This window comes from Podarcis muralis, chromosome 1 (assembly GCF_964188315.1).
Source record: "Podarcis muralis chromosome 1, rPodMur119.hap1.1, whole genome shotgun sequence".
Taxonomy (NCBI): Eukaryota; Metazoa; Chordata; class Lepidosauria; order Squamata; family Lacertidae; genus Podarcis; species Podarcis muralis.
Genome location: NC_135655.1, coordinates 40,883,612 through 40,898,906, shown reverse-complemented (window position 1 = coordinate 40,898,906; position 15,295 = coordinate 40,883,612). Strand labels below are relative to the sequence as shown.

General features: G+C 42.8%; 1 protein-coding gene across 14 annotated transcripts in view; it reads right to left on the bottom strand.

Moving 5' to 3' along the window:
• RYR3 (ryanodine receptor 3) overlaps nt 1-15,295 on the bottom strand; it is a 293,341-nt gene that overhangs the window by 149,971 nt on the left and 128,075 nt on the right. For all 14 annotated transcript variants that reach the window (XM_077926602.1, XM_077926563.1, XM_077926598.1 and 11 more), the window contains exons 23-31: nt 13,466-13,549; nt 12,009-12,168; nt 11,486-11,633; nt 10,243-10,448; nt 9,553-9,727; nt 7,395-7,603; nt 6,232-6,410; nt 5,455-5,491; nt 4,319-4,479 (exon numbers count right to left, since the gene is read on the bottom strand). In XM_077926602.1, coding sequence (XP_077782728.1) covers nt 4,319-4,479; nt 5,455-5,491; nt 6,232-6,410; nt 7,395-7,603; nt 9,553-9,727; nt 10,243-10,448; nt 11,486-11,633; nt 12,009-12,168; nt 13,466-13,549 — 1,359 coding nt within the window. The remainder of the gene's footprint in view (nt 1-4,318; nt 4,480-5,454; nt 5,492-6,231; nt 6,411-7,394; nt 7,604-9,552; nt 9,728-10,242; nt 10,449-11,485; nt 11,634-12,008; nt 12,169-13,465; nt 13,550-15,295) is intronic.

The window sequence follows — 15,295 nt, the reverse complement described above, 5'->3', positions numbered from 1 at the left end:
GAATGTGTTGGCCTAGTGTGGGGCTCCGAGGTGAGCTTGGCTGTCTGGCTGGTGTACCGGCCACCTAGCGCACCAGCAGCCACCCTGTCAGGCCTGCTGGAGGCGGTGGCCGGCTGGGCCTTGGAGTTCCCTAACCTATTGGTATTGGGGGACTTCAACATCCATGCTGATGCCACTCCCTCCTCACAGGCTCTGGACCTGGTGTCTTCCATGGCGACACTAGGGCTCTCCCAGTTTGTTTCGGGCCCCACACATCAAGCAGGCCACACGCTGGATTTGATCTTTGGCGCTGGTATAGATGTGATCATGTGTCCTTCGATGAAGGTGCCATGGTCTGATCACTACGCTCTGAAAGCCAGGATTGACGTTCCACCCCCACCCTGCTTAGGTGGCGAGCCGATTTGGGCTCGCCCGCAGAGGCTGATGGACCCTGATAGATTCCGTCAAGCCTTGCGGGACCTTTCTCCCCCTGGCGACTCATTGACTGAGCTTGTTGAGGGCTGGAATACCCATCTCCTGGCAGCCATCAATGAGATCGCACCTAAGCGCCCTCTGCGACCCCGCAGAAACCGGGCTCCCTGGTTTACCGAGGAGCTCCGGAAAATGAAGCGGGACCTCAGACGGCTAGAGCGAGTATGGCGGCGTGCCCGTGACGGAGCTTCAAGAACATCTTATAGGGTTTTTATGAAAACCTACGAGATGGCTGTGAAGGCCGCTAAGAAGTCCTACTTCTCGGCCTCCATTGCATCCGCTAGCTCTCGCCCGGCACAATTATTTAGTATAATTCGGTCTTTAACGTCCCTCGAAGGACAGCCAAATTTAAATAACAATTTGACACACAGCTGTGAGGCATTTGCGAGCTTTTTTGCGGAGAAGGTCTTGTTGCTCCGCCATGACCTCCCTGCCAATTTGGATACAATAAAGGAACTGGAGGCCCCTCGACTGTCCTCGGGTCCAGTATTGGACCACTTCGACCGGATATCCCCAGCCGATGTGGACAGACTCCTCCGAGCTGGAAAGCCCACCACCTGTCCTCTTGACCCGTGCCCGTCTTGGCTGATTAGAGCGTGTCCAGACGAGGTGCGGGCTCTCCTGGGGGATATCATCAATTTGTCCCTTGGCACGGGGACATTCCCAGGGGAACTGAAGGAGGCAGTGGTGCGCCCGCTCTTAAAGAAAACATCATTAGATCCTTTAGATCTATCCAATTACCGCCCGGTTTCGAATCTTCCGTTCCTGGGTAAGGTGATTGAGAGAGCAGTTGCTGAACAGCTTGGTGGGTTTCTGGATGAAACATCGGCTCTGGATCCATTCCAGTCCGGCTTCCGCGCTGGTCATGGGACCTAGACGGCTCTGGTTGCCCTAACAGATGATCTTCGTAGACAGCTGGATCGAGGCGGGTCGGGGCTGCTGATTCTTCTAGACTTGTCAGCAGCTTTTGACATGGTCGATCACGAACTTCTGGACCACCGCCTTGCCGACGTGGGGATCCAGGGCACAGTCCTTCAATGGCTGCGCTCGTTTCTCTCTGGTCGGGGACAGAGGGTGGCGCTTGGGGGGGAATTGTCATCGCGCCACTCCTTGGTGTGTGGAGTGCCTCAGGGTGCGATTCTCTCCCCGATGCTTTTTAACATCTTTATGCGCCCCCTCGCCCAGCTTGTCCGGAGTTTTGGGCTGGGCTGCCATCAGTATGCTGATGACACCCAACTCTATCTGCTGATGGATGGCCATCCTGACTCGGCCCCAGACACACTGATCAGATGCTTGGAAGCTGTGGCTGGATGGTTACGTGGGAGCCGGTTGAAGTTAAATCCTTCGAAGACAGAGGTCCTCTGGCTGGGACGGGATGATATGGGAATGAGGGGGCAACTCCCATCTCTTGCGGGGGTGCAATTAGTGCCAGCACCGTCCGTTAAGAGTTTGGGTGTAATCTTCGATACCTCCCTCTCCATGGAGGCGCAGATTGCAGCTATTACAAAGGCGGCATTTTTTCATCTCCGCCAAGCTAAGCAGTTGGCTCCTTACCTCTCTCGCCCTGACCTAGCTACTGTGATCCACGCGACGGTCACCTCCAGACTGGATTATTATAACTCGCTCTACGTGGGGCTGCCCTTGAGACTGACCCAAAAACTCCAGCGGGTGCAGAATGCCGCAGCGAGACTCCTTACGGGGTCTTCGCTTAGAGATCACATTCATTCGGTGCTATACCAGTTGCACTGGCTCCCGGTGGAGTACAGGATCAGGTTTAAGGTGCTGGTTTTAACCTTCAAAGCCCTATACGGCCTAGGGCCCTCGTACCTACGGGACCGCCTCTCCTGGTATGCTCCACAGAGGAACTTACGGTCTTCAAACAAAAACACCTTGAAGGTCCCAGGCCACAGAGAGGTTAGGCTGGCCTCAACTAGAGCCAGGGCCTTTTCGGCTGCGGCTCCAACCTGGTGGAATGCTCTGTCACAAGAGACAAGGGCCCTGCAGGACTTGACATCTCTCCGTAGGGCCTGCAAGACAGAGTTGTTCCGCCAGGCATTTGGTTAGGGCGCAGCCTGACTCCCTCCTTTGGCAACCTTTACAAAACTTTATGGCTGCCATCAATCTTGATTTTAATTAATTTTTATAATGTTTTTATAATGTCGCACTATTTGGTGTTGTTAGCCGCCCTGAGCCCGGCTTCGGCTGGGGAGGGCGGGATATAAATAAAATTTATTATTATTATTATTATTATTATTATTATTATTATTATTATCTGAGATAACATCACTGTTGGTGCAACAGAAATACAGGAACGCCATCTCCAAAGCTGTAAAACTGGAGCCCCTTCATGGGAGAAAGCAACTGGGGGAGGGGAGGGGAGGGGAGGGAAAGTGGATATGCAAAGAGAAAACACAATTTTCACATTGTAACCTGTAGCTTGGGCCTAAGCAATCAGAGAGGCAGCATAACCCAGGTCAGATGGGAAGAAGAGGGACACATATTGATATCACTGAACTCCATTTCTATACGTGGCCTAACCCAGCTCTATCAGACCCATAAGGGACACCCTGTATCTTTGGGCTCACTCACACTTTTGTTTGTTCTTCAATTTCTAGGCGTGAGTCCAAGTGGGGTCCCCCCCCCCGCCTCACCACTTTCCCTGGGAAAACCTGCAGTTTACAGCTGAATCAGAATAAACGTCAGTTAGGTTTTCTGTGGGCTGACATTTGCTCCAACTCAGCAGTAAACCAGAGGTGGATTTAGGGAAGCACGTTCAGTTTGCCTGCCCTGGGCACTGAGACAAGAGAAAGCCACAAGGGACGCTGCAACCATGACAAATAACAGAATGTGAGAAGCACTGTACAGTGGTACCTCGGGTTAAGTACCTAATTCGTTCCGGAGGTCCATACTTAACCTGAAACTGTTCTTAACCTGAAGCACCACTTTAATGGGGCCTCCTGCTGCCACCGCGCGATTTCTGTTCTCATCCTGAAGCAAAGTTCTTAACCGCGCGGTTTCTGTTCTCATCCTGAAGCAAAGTTCTTAGCCTGAAGCACTATTTCTGGGTTAGCAGAGTCTGTAACCTGAAGCGTATGTAACCTGAAGCATATGTAACCCAAGGTACCACTGTACAGAGCGCCACTGAATGGGCTTCAACCTAAGTCTTTTACTGAGTAAACATCAGGTTTCCCCGGGAAAGCAGCGGGGCAAAAGAAAACCCTCTCAGACCTGTGCATAGAAATCATGGGACAAATGCAAGAAATTGCAGTGTGGATGAGCCCTTGGATAAATGGTGGCTTATAGCCAAACATAAGGATGCATGTTAAGTGCAAGCTTTGCTTTTAAAACTAACTTTAAGTCAGTAATCACTTGCAAGGATCACCTGAAAGGTTCATTTAAATCTTACTTTTCTAATTAGAAGTACAATGAAACCTGACAAAAATATCTCCCCCCCCCCCCCCGCCGTCACTCAGCTGTTTGGATATTACTTCTTGAAAAGTTAACAACATATTTTTTTAAATATAAGTCTAACATCTGAACTCTACTTTTTTACTTGTGAAGTCTGCATCAAAATTATCTTCACAGTTAAAGCCACAGGACATATAATTTCAAGGAACTGTAGCTGAGGAAGTAACACAGAGTCCTATAAATGTTACTGTTAACTTTATCTAATATTAGTAAATGATGGCATTAAGTACTTGCACAAAGCATATTCTCAGGTTCAAATGTTATGAATAAAATCAAACCAATTTCATTTTGGGGTTATAAAAATTAAAAGTCATTTCCAACTATTGATAAAATTAATTGAGACATAGGTTAATCAATAGGTAATTTCTAAGAGTCACACCTTTCATGAACTCTTCCTCTTTCATCTCCCAAAGTAACTGTTACTGTGCAGTTCTTATTTAAGTCAAAATGTTCACTGTAAAAGTGGTAATCAGGTGTTACCCAGCCAATCCAGACAACAGATGGGTCTTGGCCCGCAAAGATCCGCACTGAGTAGTAGTACTGGAAAAAACAATAGCAAGCGGAAATATTTAAATAAATATATATTTAAATGGAAACAAGCACAAAAACCTTCTAACAGAAAACTGCATCCCGTGTACTAAAAAGAAATAATTAATAGAATCAGTATGCGTGGCTTGAACAAAACCGGTTGTGCTTTATTTTTTCCTGGATAAATGTTCAAAGCATTCCGCACTGACACGTGGTTCAATTTTCACTGAGCTTTTCTGGGCCTAACTACTAATTACTAATTACTGACGTGGGTGACGCTGTGGTCTAAACCACTGAGCCCCTTGGGCTTGCCGATCGGAAGGTCGGCGGTTCGAATCCCTGCGGCGGGGTGAGCTCCCGTTGCTCTGTCCCAGCTGCTGCAAACCTACCAGTTTGAAAGCACACCAGTGCAAGTAGATAAATAGGTACTGCTGCGACGGGAAGGTAAACAGTGTTTCTGTGCACTCTGGTTTCTCTCACGGTGTCCCGTTGCACCAGAAGTGGTTTAGTCATGCTGGCCACATGACTCAGAAAGCTGTCTGTGGACAAACACCGGCTCCCTCGGCCTGAAAGCGAGATGAGCGCCACACCCCATAGTCGCCTTTGACTGGACTTAACCGTCCAGGAGTCCTTTACCTTTACCTATTGAATTCGAATTGAAATTGTATTCCACCCTTCAACCCAAAGATTACAGACAATCCAGCAGCGATTCAGTCCTCAGAAGCAGCCAGTACATTTTGGGAAGGACTGGGACTTGGAGGATCAATGGGGGCTTACTGGGTGAGCAGGGCTTTGGGAATGGCAGAGGGAGCAGACTCCATGATAGCCCAATGACCATCAACCTGGATTGGCTCACATTGACTCAAATTCTTTCCCAATTTTAGGAGAAACAGTGTGACTTCATCTGAACCAATTCATCTGAACCTGGGGGAGCTAGCCCATTTCTAAAAACATAAGCAACAACAACAACCATGGTTATATACTTACCGTTGTGGCATGAACAGGTATCTCCTGGTTCTGTTTTCTGAAAATAAAGTATAATTATCAGTCATTTAAATACATAAAACAGGAACTGAGATAGCTAAGTCAGTAGACTATGGGACTCAATCTCAAGGTTGTGGGTTTTGCCCATGTTGGGCAAAAGATTCCTGCATTGCACGAGGTTGGACTAGATGACATTCGTTGTACCTTCCAACTCTACAATTCTATGATTCTATGAGAGAATACTGCATAAAGCTGAAAAAATGATGAAGGGAAGCTTTGATGGATTGGTTGCTATCTGGAAAATATGAAATTTGGCACTTTTTTCATAGTATGAAATCTGTGCTAGATAGAACCATGAAGGGAGAATTACGCATGAATTCTATCTGTCAGTTAAAAGAGAAGGACATAGGATCAGAAAGTCCTTCTGCGCCTCAACTGCTTTAAATAAAAATAGGTATATGCTAAAGAGAAGGACTTGCAGCAGCATATAAATTCAAAAAGGCAGTGTGACTACAATATTTTGAATCAGAATACATCCCAGGAGATTGCATTTCAGCTGAAGTCTGTCATGCTCAATACCCCTGAATAATCAAAGCCATTTAACTACAGGATAGATAAATTTCTTGTTTATAGACTAAGGATTAGGGTACCATAAAATCCAAAGCCACAAAACTGTACAGAGTAAGTAGAAATCATTTTTAAATCCATGGACTCAAAAAAGAAAAGAAAGCGGTTTTAAAACAAAGTTAAGGCTAGAGGAAAATCAAACTTATATCTAACCTTTTTTGGAAACTATCAATCAGTTCCAAACCAGTACTGTAGTTAAAAGATGAGTGGAATTCAACTGGCATGCTCAAGCGACAATATATCATGTCTGCATTACTATTCTGTGTTCCAAATGTCTTATGGGTAACTTTTAAGCGAGGAGGACTGTCAATGTTCCCATCAATTCTTGTTACCTGCAGTCAAAGGTCATTAACAATTTTCTTATGAGACAAAAAAGGAGCAGTTACACACACACACACACACACAGAGAGAGAGAGAGAGAGAGAGAGAGAGAGAGAGAGAGAGAGAGAGTTTGACAGAGTAGCAAGTTTTTAAGATGCACAGAATACGCCTTCAGATGTCCTACCTCAAACAGTTTTGCACAAACCAAAGTTCCCAACTATTAACACAGCAAGGCTGCAGTCTTTATACCCACTTACCCAAACTCAATGGGACTTCTGAATACACATGTATTGTCTGTTTAAACATGTTCAAATTTGATTATAAAAAGGGACCTTTGAAATGTATCTGTATACAGAATGTTAAGTAATCTCTGGGTGTCTCATCAAACCATCTGCTTAAAAAAAAAGACTAATTGAATGAGATAGTGAAACAGAGTAACAACAATATCATTTCTATCTTGCACACAGTTAGTGTTAAATACATCTTAATAGCAGGTTGTAATTGTGTCTGGGAATAAATTATTGAAATACAACCATTTTAGTTTATCTAAAAGAAGTAATGCAGATAAAAGGATGTGAAAGTGAAGGGATTAACGTGAAAGCCTATGGGAACTGTCAATGATATATATTCACGATAAGGCGATGTAGAAATAGCCTCCCTCACTGTGAGAAGTGAAGTTACAGGGAACCAGGCAGAGGGCCTTGTCGGCAGTGGCACCTGCCCTATGGAATGCCTTCCCAGCAGATGTCAAAGAAATAAACAACTATCTGACTTTTCGAAGACATTTGAAGGCAGCCCTGTATCTGGAAGTTTTTAATGTTTGACATTTTCTATGTTTTTAATATGTTCTGTAAGCTGCCAGAATGGTGGGGAAAATCCAGCCAGATGGGCGGGATATAAATAATAAAATCATTATTATTACTTCTGCAATGTAATTCTTAGTGACCAAAAGTATAAGGGAACATGCCACGTCTCTTCTGACTCTGCAGCGTTACCTCAATATGAGGGTGGTCTTTTGGTACATTGACAAATGTTGGTAAACGTTTGCTGAACCACATAGCAACATCTCTGTTCATGTTGACAGCAAAAGGTTCAAAGCCTTCCTGTAGACCACACATTGTATAATACTTAAAGGTGCTGGCATCTCTCCCAAAATTCATCCGTCCAATCTGAGACAGACCCAATGAGCATATGGGGACAAAGCCTGAATCAAACATGAAACATGAATATGGAGTTAGAGAAATATATACATAGAAAACCCCAGAGCTGATTATTCTAACCATAAGCTTACCATACTCTCAGTGCAATCTCTTTTGGTTAAAGGGATGAATTTATTTATTCCTGATTAAATTTGTACCCAGTTCATTAGAAATGGTGGCAAAGAATTCAGGGAAGCCACAAACACACACACACATTCCCCAGAAATAAAAGAATAATAAAACATCACATACGGTAAGTAGGGCACAGAAGACCTTCTGAAACAATTAGTCCCCTGATTGACTTCTCTAATAATCAGTTACCAAATGTCAGATTGACATTTATTGTATAAAGAGCTGAAAGGATAAACAACTTATCCTGAACCACAGGAAAGCTTTCTTATAAACCTTTTATGAGGCTAATAACATTACTCTGCATGAAGGCTTCCATGAGAAGCACAGGGATCTGTTAAGGGGACCAGATCTTGTTAGGTCTGCAGCACTTGGCAGTACAAAACAACAAGAAACTAAAAGGCGCTTAGTGGAAATTTCATCCAAATAGTGGGAACAGAGAATGAACAAATAGTGCTTTTTCTGCTTAAAAGAAAAGAAAAAGAAACAAAACAAAACAACTTAATGACTACTTTGAAAGCAGACTGTTCTGGAGGAAGGAACGAAAGGAAGGCAGCAGTTAAATGCCAGTGATTAAACAAATCTACTTCCAACAGAAAGAGCCAAGCCTATTCCTAATACTCTTATTGTGAAGTATTTGGCTTTGCCAGGCATTACACATGTTCCTTTCTTCATAAAAAGCTGACAGCACAACTGATACAGCATCCCAGGCAGTCATTAATGAAAAAATGTTAGTCAGAAAGAATGACAAATAGCGCTAGCTACACGTGGTAACATACGCTCCTGGCATGATCTTGGCATTTGCCATCAATAACTTGTAACTGTGAATCCTAATGGTCTCTAATAGATTACAAAAATATCCATATGGATCGCTGCCGTGCAACACTGTCGTTTTTTGTTTAATAAAAGCCCGTTTAGGAATAGAGAAGCCCTACTGGTTATCATCATGATATATATATAATGGAGGGACATAAACTTTCAAATTAAAAAAAGATTCAAACATTACAAATGATTAATTTCAAGGACAGACTATTATTAAATGCCCCCCCCCCCCAAAAAAATAGCAAGCGACAAAATGCTGCCCAGGTTCAATTCCAATGGATTTGGGGTTCTAATAAGAAAGAACCTTGGACCAGGCTTCATTCTGTTTAGTAATTAACTTAAAACTAACAGTGTTAATTTGCTTACCATGGTCTCAGCTATGCACACCAGGTCAGGCCCTTCATCTATGATCAAATCATAGGTGATAGATGTTTTATTCTGGGCAGGGTTGGTGTTTATCAGCACCACCACCAGACTAAGAAGTTTAAAGGTAAAGGTAAAGCACCCCTGACAGTTAAGTCCAGTCACAGATGTCTCTGGGGTTGCGGCACTCATCTCGCTTTACAGGCCGAGGGAGCCGGCATTTGTCCGCTCCGCAGACAGTTTTTCCGGATCATGTGGCCAGCATGACTAAGCTGCTTCTTGAGCAACAGAACACCAAAACCAGAGCAGCAAACAGAAAGAATTATACTTCATCTGATGAAGTGGACTGTAGCCCACAAAAGCTTTTGCCTAATAAATTTGTTTTTCTTTAAGCTGCAACACGCCTGCTTGAATGGAAATAATAGTTACGTTTCTTAAATTAAGCTACTTCACTAAAGGCTGGGAAGGCTGACGAACAGCCAATGTCTATTAGTTAAACAACTGAAATCTGAAGTTGTAGAACACACCCAAAATTAATCATCGTTTTTGTACACTAAGAATTTACAGTCTACCGCAAGATTCAGGTTTCTCGTTATTTCCTTTCAATTAGTAGCACTGTCCCAACAAAGAATTCGCTTACCATTATCTATTTCAAAGTCAGCAAAAGCAAGTTCTGAACCTTTATTGGTTATAAGCAACTCTCCATTCAGAGTAAAGATCATTGATTTGTCATCTAGATTTATCATACAACCCACTACGTCTCCTGGTTGCCAATTTCGTCCAAAGAATCCACTACCCTGGTGCCAACGTTGACCCTGAAAAACAAGCAGGTTCAAATGTGTGTGTCGGAACATATTCACTGCAGAGAGAGGTAAAAGAAGATAAACAAAGAAGCTATTTTTGTCAAGACGGGGGCAGAATTGATTATTAATTTAGCACTGAGCAATAAATTCAAAATGTCCCCAGAAGTCACACCTAAATACCAAGTGATGTGGTATTTTTATGTGCAAATATGAGTTCATAAGCAAAATTAATTTCTTAAACAGAGGATAAACAGGTAAGCAATCAGCTCCAGAAAATGCTGCCTGGATATTGGCCACACTTTTGGTGATGCTTGTGGTAAACAGCTTAAGAGATTTAAAAAAAACAACCCCAAAAACAATCAAGCGATATATAAATTTTGTTAAACAAATAATAAACTTGGCAGAAGACTGTGTGTGTGTGTGTGTGTGTGTGTGTGTGTGTGTGAACCATATTTTTGTAGTAGTTGTTTAACCATAGCTATTAGCTACAGACCTACTTACTTAATTTTATTATCAAATGTACTAACCTTGCTGCCTTCAAAGACAAATGCTTGGTCATCGGCACCCAATTCTATGTCAGGCCGACAGCCTGGCCTCGCCCACCCAACACGCATATCTCCTCCTGTTACAGCTTCAAATTCAAAATACCACTTTCCAGTCTTAACTGCGTAAGACTGCTCTACTCTGAAGAAACGTATCTTGTCAATGCTCACTTTTTCTACTGTTTGGTCAGCTGTGAAAGATAGAAGAAAGCCAAAAACAACAACCCTAAGTTAGTTGAAACAATATTCCAGTATCAGTTAAAGGTAAAGGTAAAGGTACCCCTGCCCGTACGGGCCAGTCTTGACAGACTCTAGGGTTGTGTGCCCATCTCACTCAAGAGGCCGGGGGCCAGCGCTGTCCGGAGACACTTCCGGGTCACGTGGCCAGCATGACGAAGCTGCATCTGGCGAGCCAGAACCGCACACGGAACCGCCGTTTACCTTCCCACCAGTAAGCGGCCCCTATTTATCTACTTGCACCCGGGGGTGCTTTCAAACTGCTAGGTTGGCAGGCGCTGGGACCGAACAACGGGAGCACACCCCGCTGCGGGGATATGAACCGCCGACCTTTCGATCGGCAAGCCCTAGGCGCTGAGGCTCTTACCCACAGCGCCACCCGCGTCCCAGCTTCAGTTACAGAGGTACTAAGGCAACCTTAAGAGCAATTCCTCCTTGAACTGGCTCTTGCTTTCTCTCCCTGGGTTCCTTCTGTCCTCCTGCCCTGACTCCCTGCTGCTCCAAGCCCAAAAAGCTTTACTTTGGGAAGGGAGATGTGGTACTGCATAACACATTGCTTCCTCTACACAGGAGACGTTCCTCCTATCCCTCTCTCAAGGTAAGGGTGTTTTGGTCATGGGGAAGAGCAGGGTAGGAGCAGTGAAAATTGGCAAGTTTGAGTGTGCATCAGTCACTCACGCATGCCCGTTAAGTCTCTGAGTGATTGACATGCAGATTTAAACATGCATTTTTTAATAGGTTGATTGTCAGGTTTAAACAACATTCCTATTGACATAATTGGTTAGCAAATCTTCTACATTTCTCTGCTTTTTGAGTGCTAAACAGGGCAGAAGAATGAGAGAGTGTGAGAACCAGTGCTTGCAACATCTAGTTCAATCCACATGCAGCTGAAAAATGAGAATACTGTTGGGAAGATGAAGTAAGTGAGATAGATGGCAAAGCACATTAAAAATACTATAGCGACTGTTCATAATAGCACAGCAAGACTTGCCTATTTCTTGATCTGGTGGTTCAATGTTATATCCATAACCAGCAAAGGTGCGGACAGCTTCACGAAGGCTATCTCTGTTTGATTTTTTAGTACGCTCATCTAATAATGTATAAGGCACCAGTCGGGGATTTCGTTTGTTTTTGAGGTCCTAAAAAAGGTACAGATAAGAAAAGCAGGATTCAGGTTATAGATTCTTAAAATTAAATTAAATTAATTTAAATCTAGATATAAACACAATAACTAAAAGGCAAGCAAAACATAGAAGCATCACACTACAGATTTGTCTGAATTTACACTCAAGGCCAATGCAAGTCCAATTCCAGTCATAAAAATCTTTTTTGCAATAGATTTGCTGAATGATCATGCTATCATAGCTCAGTTATCACAGGCTTTCAGACAAACACAGTAGTCATTGAGGAAGACAGATTTTTCAAGAATTAAGTATATAACCCATCAGTGCCACTTTAAATTAAGCATAACCCTCATCCTAATGCCACCCAAATATTATTTAAATTATCTTTACCTGCTGAATGCCGTATGTCCAACCTTGTTTTATTCTGTCTTTTGCCCAGACATTATGTGCATTCTCTGCAAGTTTGTCAACCAACACTTCTTGCGAAGGCAGCAATTTCACTTCAGAAAGATCTAGAGGTGCTGGCTTATAGCCATTTGACATCATGTAACTATAAACCAGCAGAGATGATAGAGGGTTACTTTTGGAGCTAGAATCAGTGTGTTTTAGCCACTCAGCTATATGTTTCAACCAAAGGTAACAAGCAATGTGCTATGAGAGGAGGTGTTAGATACATTAGAGTGAAATATTCTTCCTATTACTGTGTACAATTAAATATACAGTATGAACTATTTGGAATGCCCTGTATCTATGTGAAAACAGGGCAGAAACAACCCATGATATACAGCTGCCCATTGCACCATTCCAGATATTCTCAAGCACTCTGGTGATGTGCATTGGTTATGGGCAATAAATGAAGTCTATGTTGCCAACAGGCAAACAGAAGAAGAAGAAGAGTTTGGATTTGATATCCCGCTTTATCACCACCCGAAGGAGTCTCAAAGCGGCTAACAGTCTCCTTTCTCTTCCTCCCCCACAACAAACACTCTGTGAGGTGAGTGGGGCTGAGAGACTTCAGAGAAGTGTGACTGGCCAAAGGTCACCCAGCAGCTGCATGTGGAGGAGCGGGGAAGCGAACCTGGTTCACCAGATTACAAGACTACTGCTCTTAACCACTACACCACACTGGCTCTCTAGGCTAACAAGCTTGGGTGAAAAACACCTCTGAGGAATGCCCCGCTTTCCTACAGGCTAATTTTTGCTTTTTAAAGAAACTCTGGGTAGATCTACACACAGGAAAAACCCCCGCTATAAATGAGTCAGAAATTAAATCATTATAACAAAAGGGAAAAAATGTTGTGGAAAATCACATAGAATTTTTCTTTACTCTCCATCACCGTCTGGTGTTGCATGTTTATAACACATTCAAAACACTGTGGTTTTTTTTGTTTGTTTTTTTACTAATGTAGCTGAGCTCTGGCACTTGGAGACTTAGGGAAGTTAAACAGGATTTTTTTTTTATTTTGTAACAAAATTAGTAAATCAAAAGATGTGTTGGGAGGTAGAATTCTTTCAAAGAAACAGTAAACTCTGTGTGTATTCAGAAGTTGTAAGAGGCTTCTAAACAAGATGGTAAATGTACAGTTATTCTTCTTTAGTTCCTTAAAATTAACACAGAGGTGTTACAGCTGAGGTCTTAATACCTGGTTCTGAAATAAGGTGGTATTTTCTGTCAGTTTCCCAACCTTCTATAAAGGATAAGCAGCTCTTCAATAAGTTCAAAATTTATGAATCTATATTGCTAAAAGAAAAGTATGAAACATTTCCAACCAGCAATTTACAAATAATCACCACATAAACAACACATGAAATCAATATGCAGTCATTACAGTTATAAACACACTTACTTTTTTGGAAGTTTGATTTTCTGAAGATCTTCCTCTGCTCCTGGATTAATGTGAACAACATGGCACCCAAGGGCCAAAAGCGTTCTATAAAAATAAAAGTGAGTTGTAAAAATACAACGCAATATCCATCAGGGTGGTTAAAACAGCAAAAAAAACTGGGGCTAGGGGAGGAGAGGAGAGTACAGTCCCACAATTTCCAACCCTCTGCTTACAAAACTGCTGTTTGTTTGTTTTTAACTGGTATTGGTTTTGCTTGTCAGTTTGTTTTGCTGGTCGCATTTTGACTTGTTCTTGGGTTTTACTTTCATTTTGTACTGTATGATTTTTATCCTTTTATCCCTGGCCTCACAAGACTACAGCAAGCTGGGATAGGATAAATAGCAACATGGGGATGTGTCTTATTAAAAAATTCTTTTTGATGATGGGATTTGTTCATATTAAGGGTCTGGTTGCTATATATGCATGGGAAGTCAGCTCTTCCTTAAGTAGGCAAGGGAAATGACCCTAAGGGTTTTGCTTTCCCTTGTCGCATGTGGCTTAGCCTGCCTATCCAAACAATCTCCGGCTACTGATTCTATGATACTGAGTATTTTTCTATCCCTATGCCATCAAATCTGCTTATGCCAGATTTTAGTCTCTATTGTTCATGCTGATTAACACGTGTGTGGATAATGGCCCTGCCTCAAACCAGCTCCAAAACTTCCAAATGTATGCTTCTCTGAATAAAATAGCCAACTCTTTTTATGAGTGTTATAAACTGTGCTACACATTTGCAACTTAGCAGTTCCTATCCACAGTCATATTTAGATAAAAAAATATTCTTTTAGAATGGCCACACCAAATGTTATTAAAAATAATAATAATAGTTTTATTATTTATACCTCGCTCATCTGGCTGGGTTTCTCCAGCCACTCCGGGCAGCTTAAAGCATATATATAATTCCCCAGCTTAAAAATTATAGAAATTTTAAGTTTTTTACTTCTGAGTTCACACAAATAGGATTCTATTTCATCCCATTTTAATGTGTATAATGTATTCTGACAGTGGTAACTTACTTTAAAACAAAAACATTTGAATTATATTTGCTGGTTATTGCTATGGCCATAAATCAACAATGTGAAAGTTCTTCCATTCCTGTGTCCAGGGCAGCTGTCTACCAGCTCCTTTGGTGCACCGACTGAGACCCTACCTGCCCACAGACTGTCTCGCCAGAGTGGTGCAAGCTCTGGTTATCTTCTGCTTGGACTACTGCAATGGGCTCTGTGTAGGGCTACCTTTGAAGGTGACCCATAAACTACAGCTAATTCAGAATGTGGAAGCTCGACTGGTGACTGGGAGCAGCTGCCGGGAACATACAACAGTAAAAGATCTTTACTGGCTCCCAGTACGTTTCCAAGCACAATTCAAAGTGTTGCTGCTGACCTTTAAAGCCTGAAATGGCCTCAGCTCAGTATACTTGAAGGTGCGTCTCCACCCCCATCGCTCAGCCTGGACACTGAGGTCCAAGGGTCTTCTGGTGGTACCCTCAATGTGTGAAGCGAAGTTACAGGGAACCAGGCAGAGGGCCTTCTCAGCAGTGGTGCTACCCCTGTGGAACACCCTCCCATCAGATGTCAAGGAGATAAGTTCAAAAGTTTTAGAAGACATCTGAAGGCAGCCATGTATCCGGAAATGTTTTGTGTTTGATGTTTTATATGTGCTGCAAGCCTCCCAGAATGGCTGGGGAAACCCAGCCAGATGGGTGAGGTATTATTATTATTATTATTATTATTATTATTATTATTATTATTCCTTTGTCATGCTATCATTGCTACTATAAATAATGTGTAT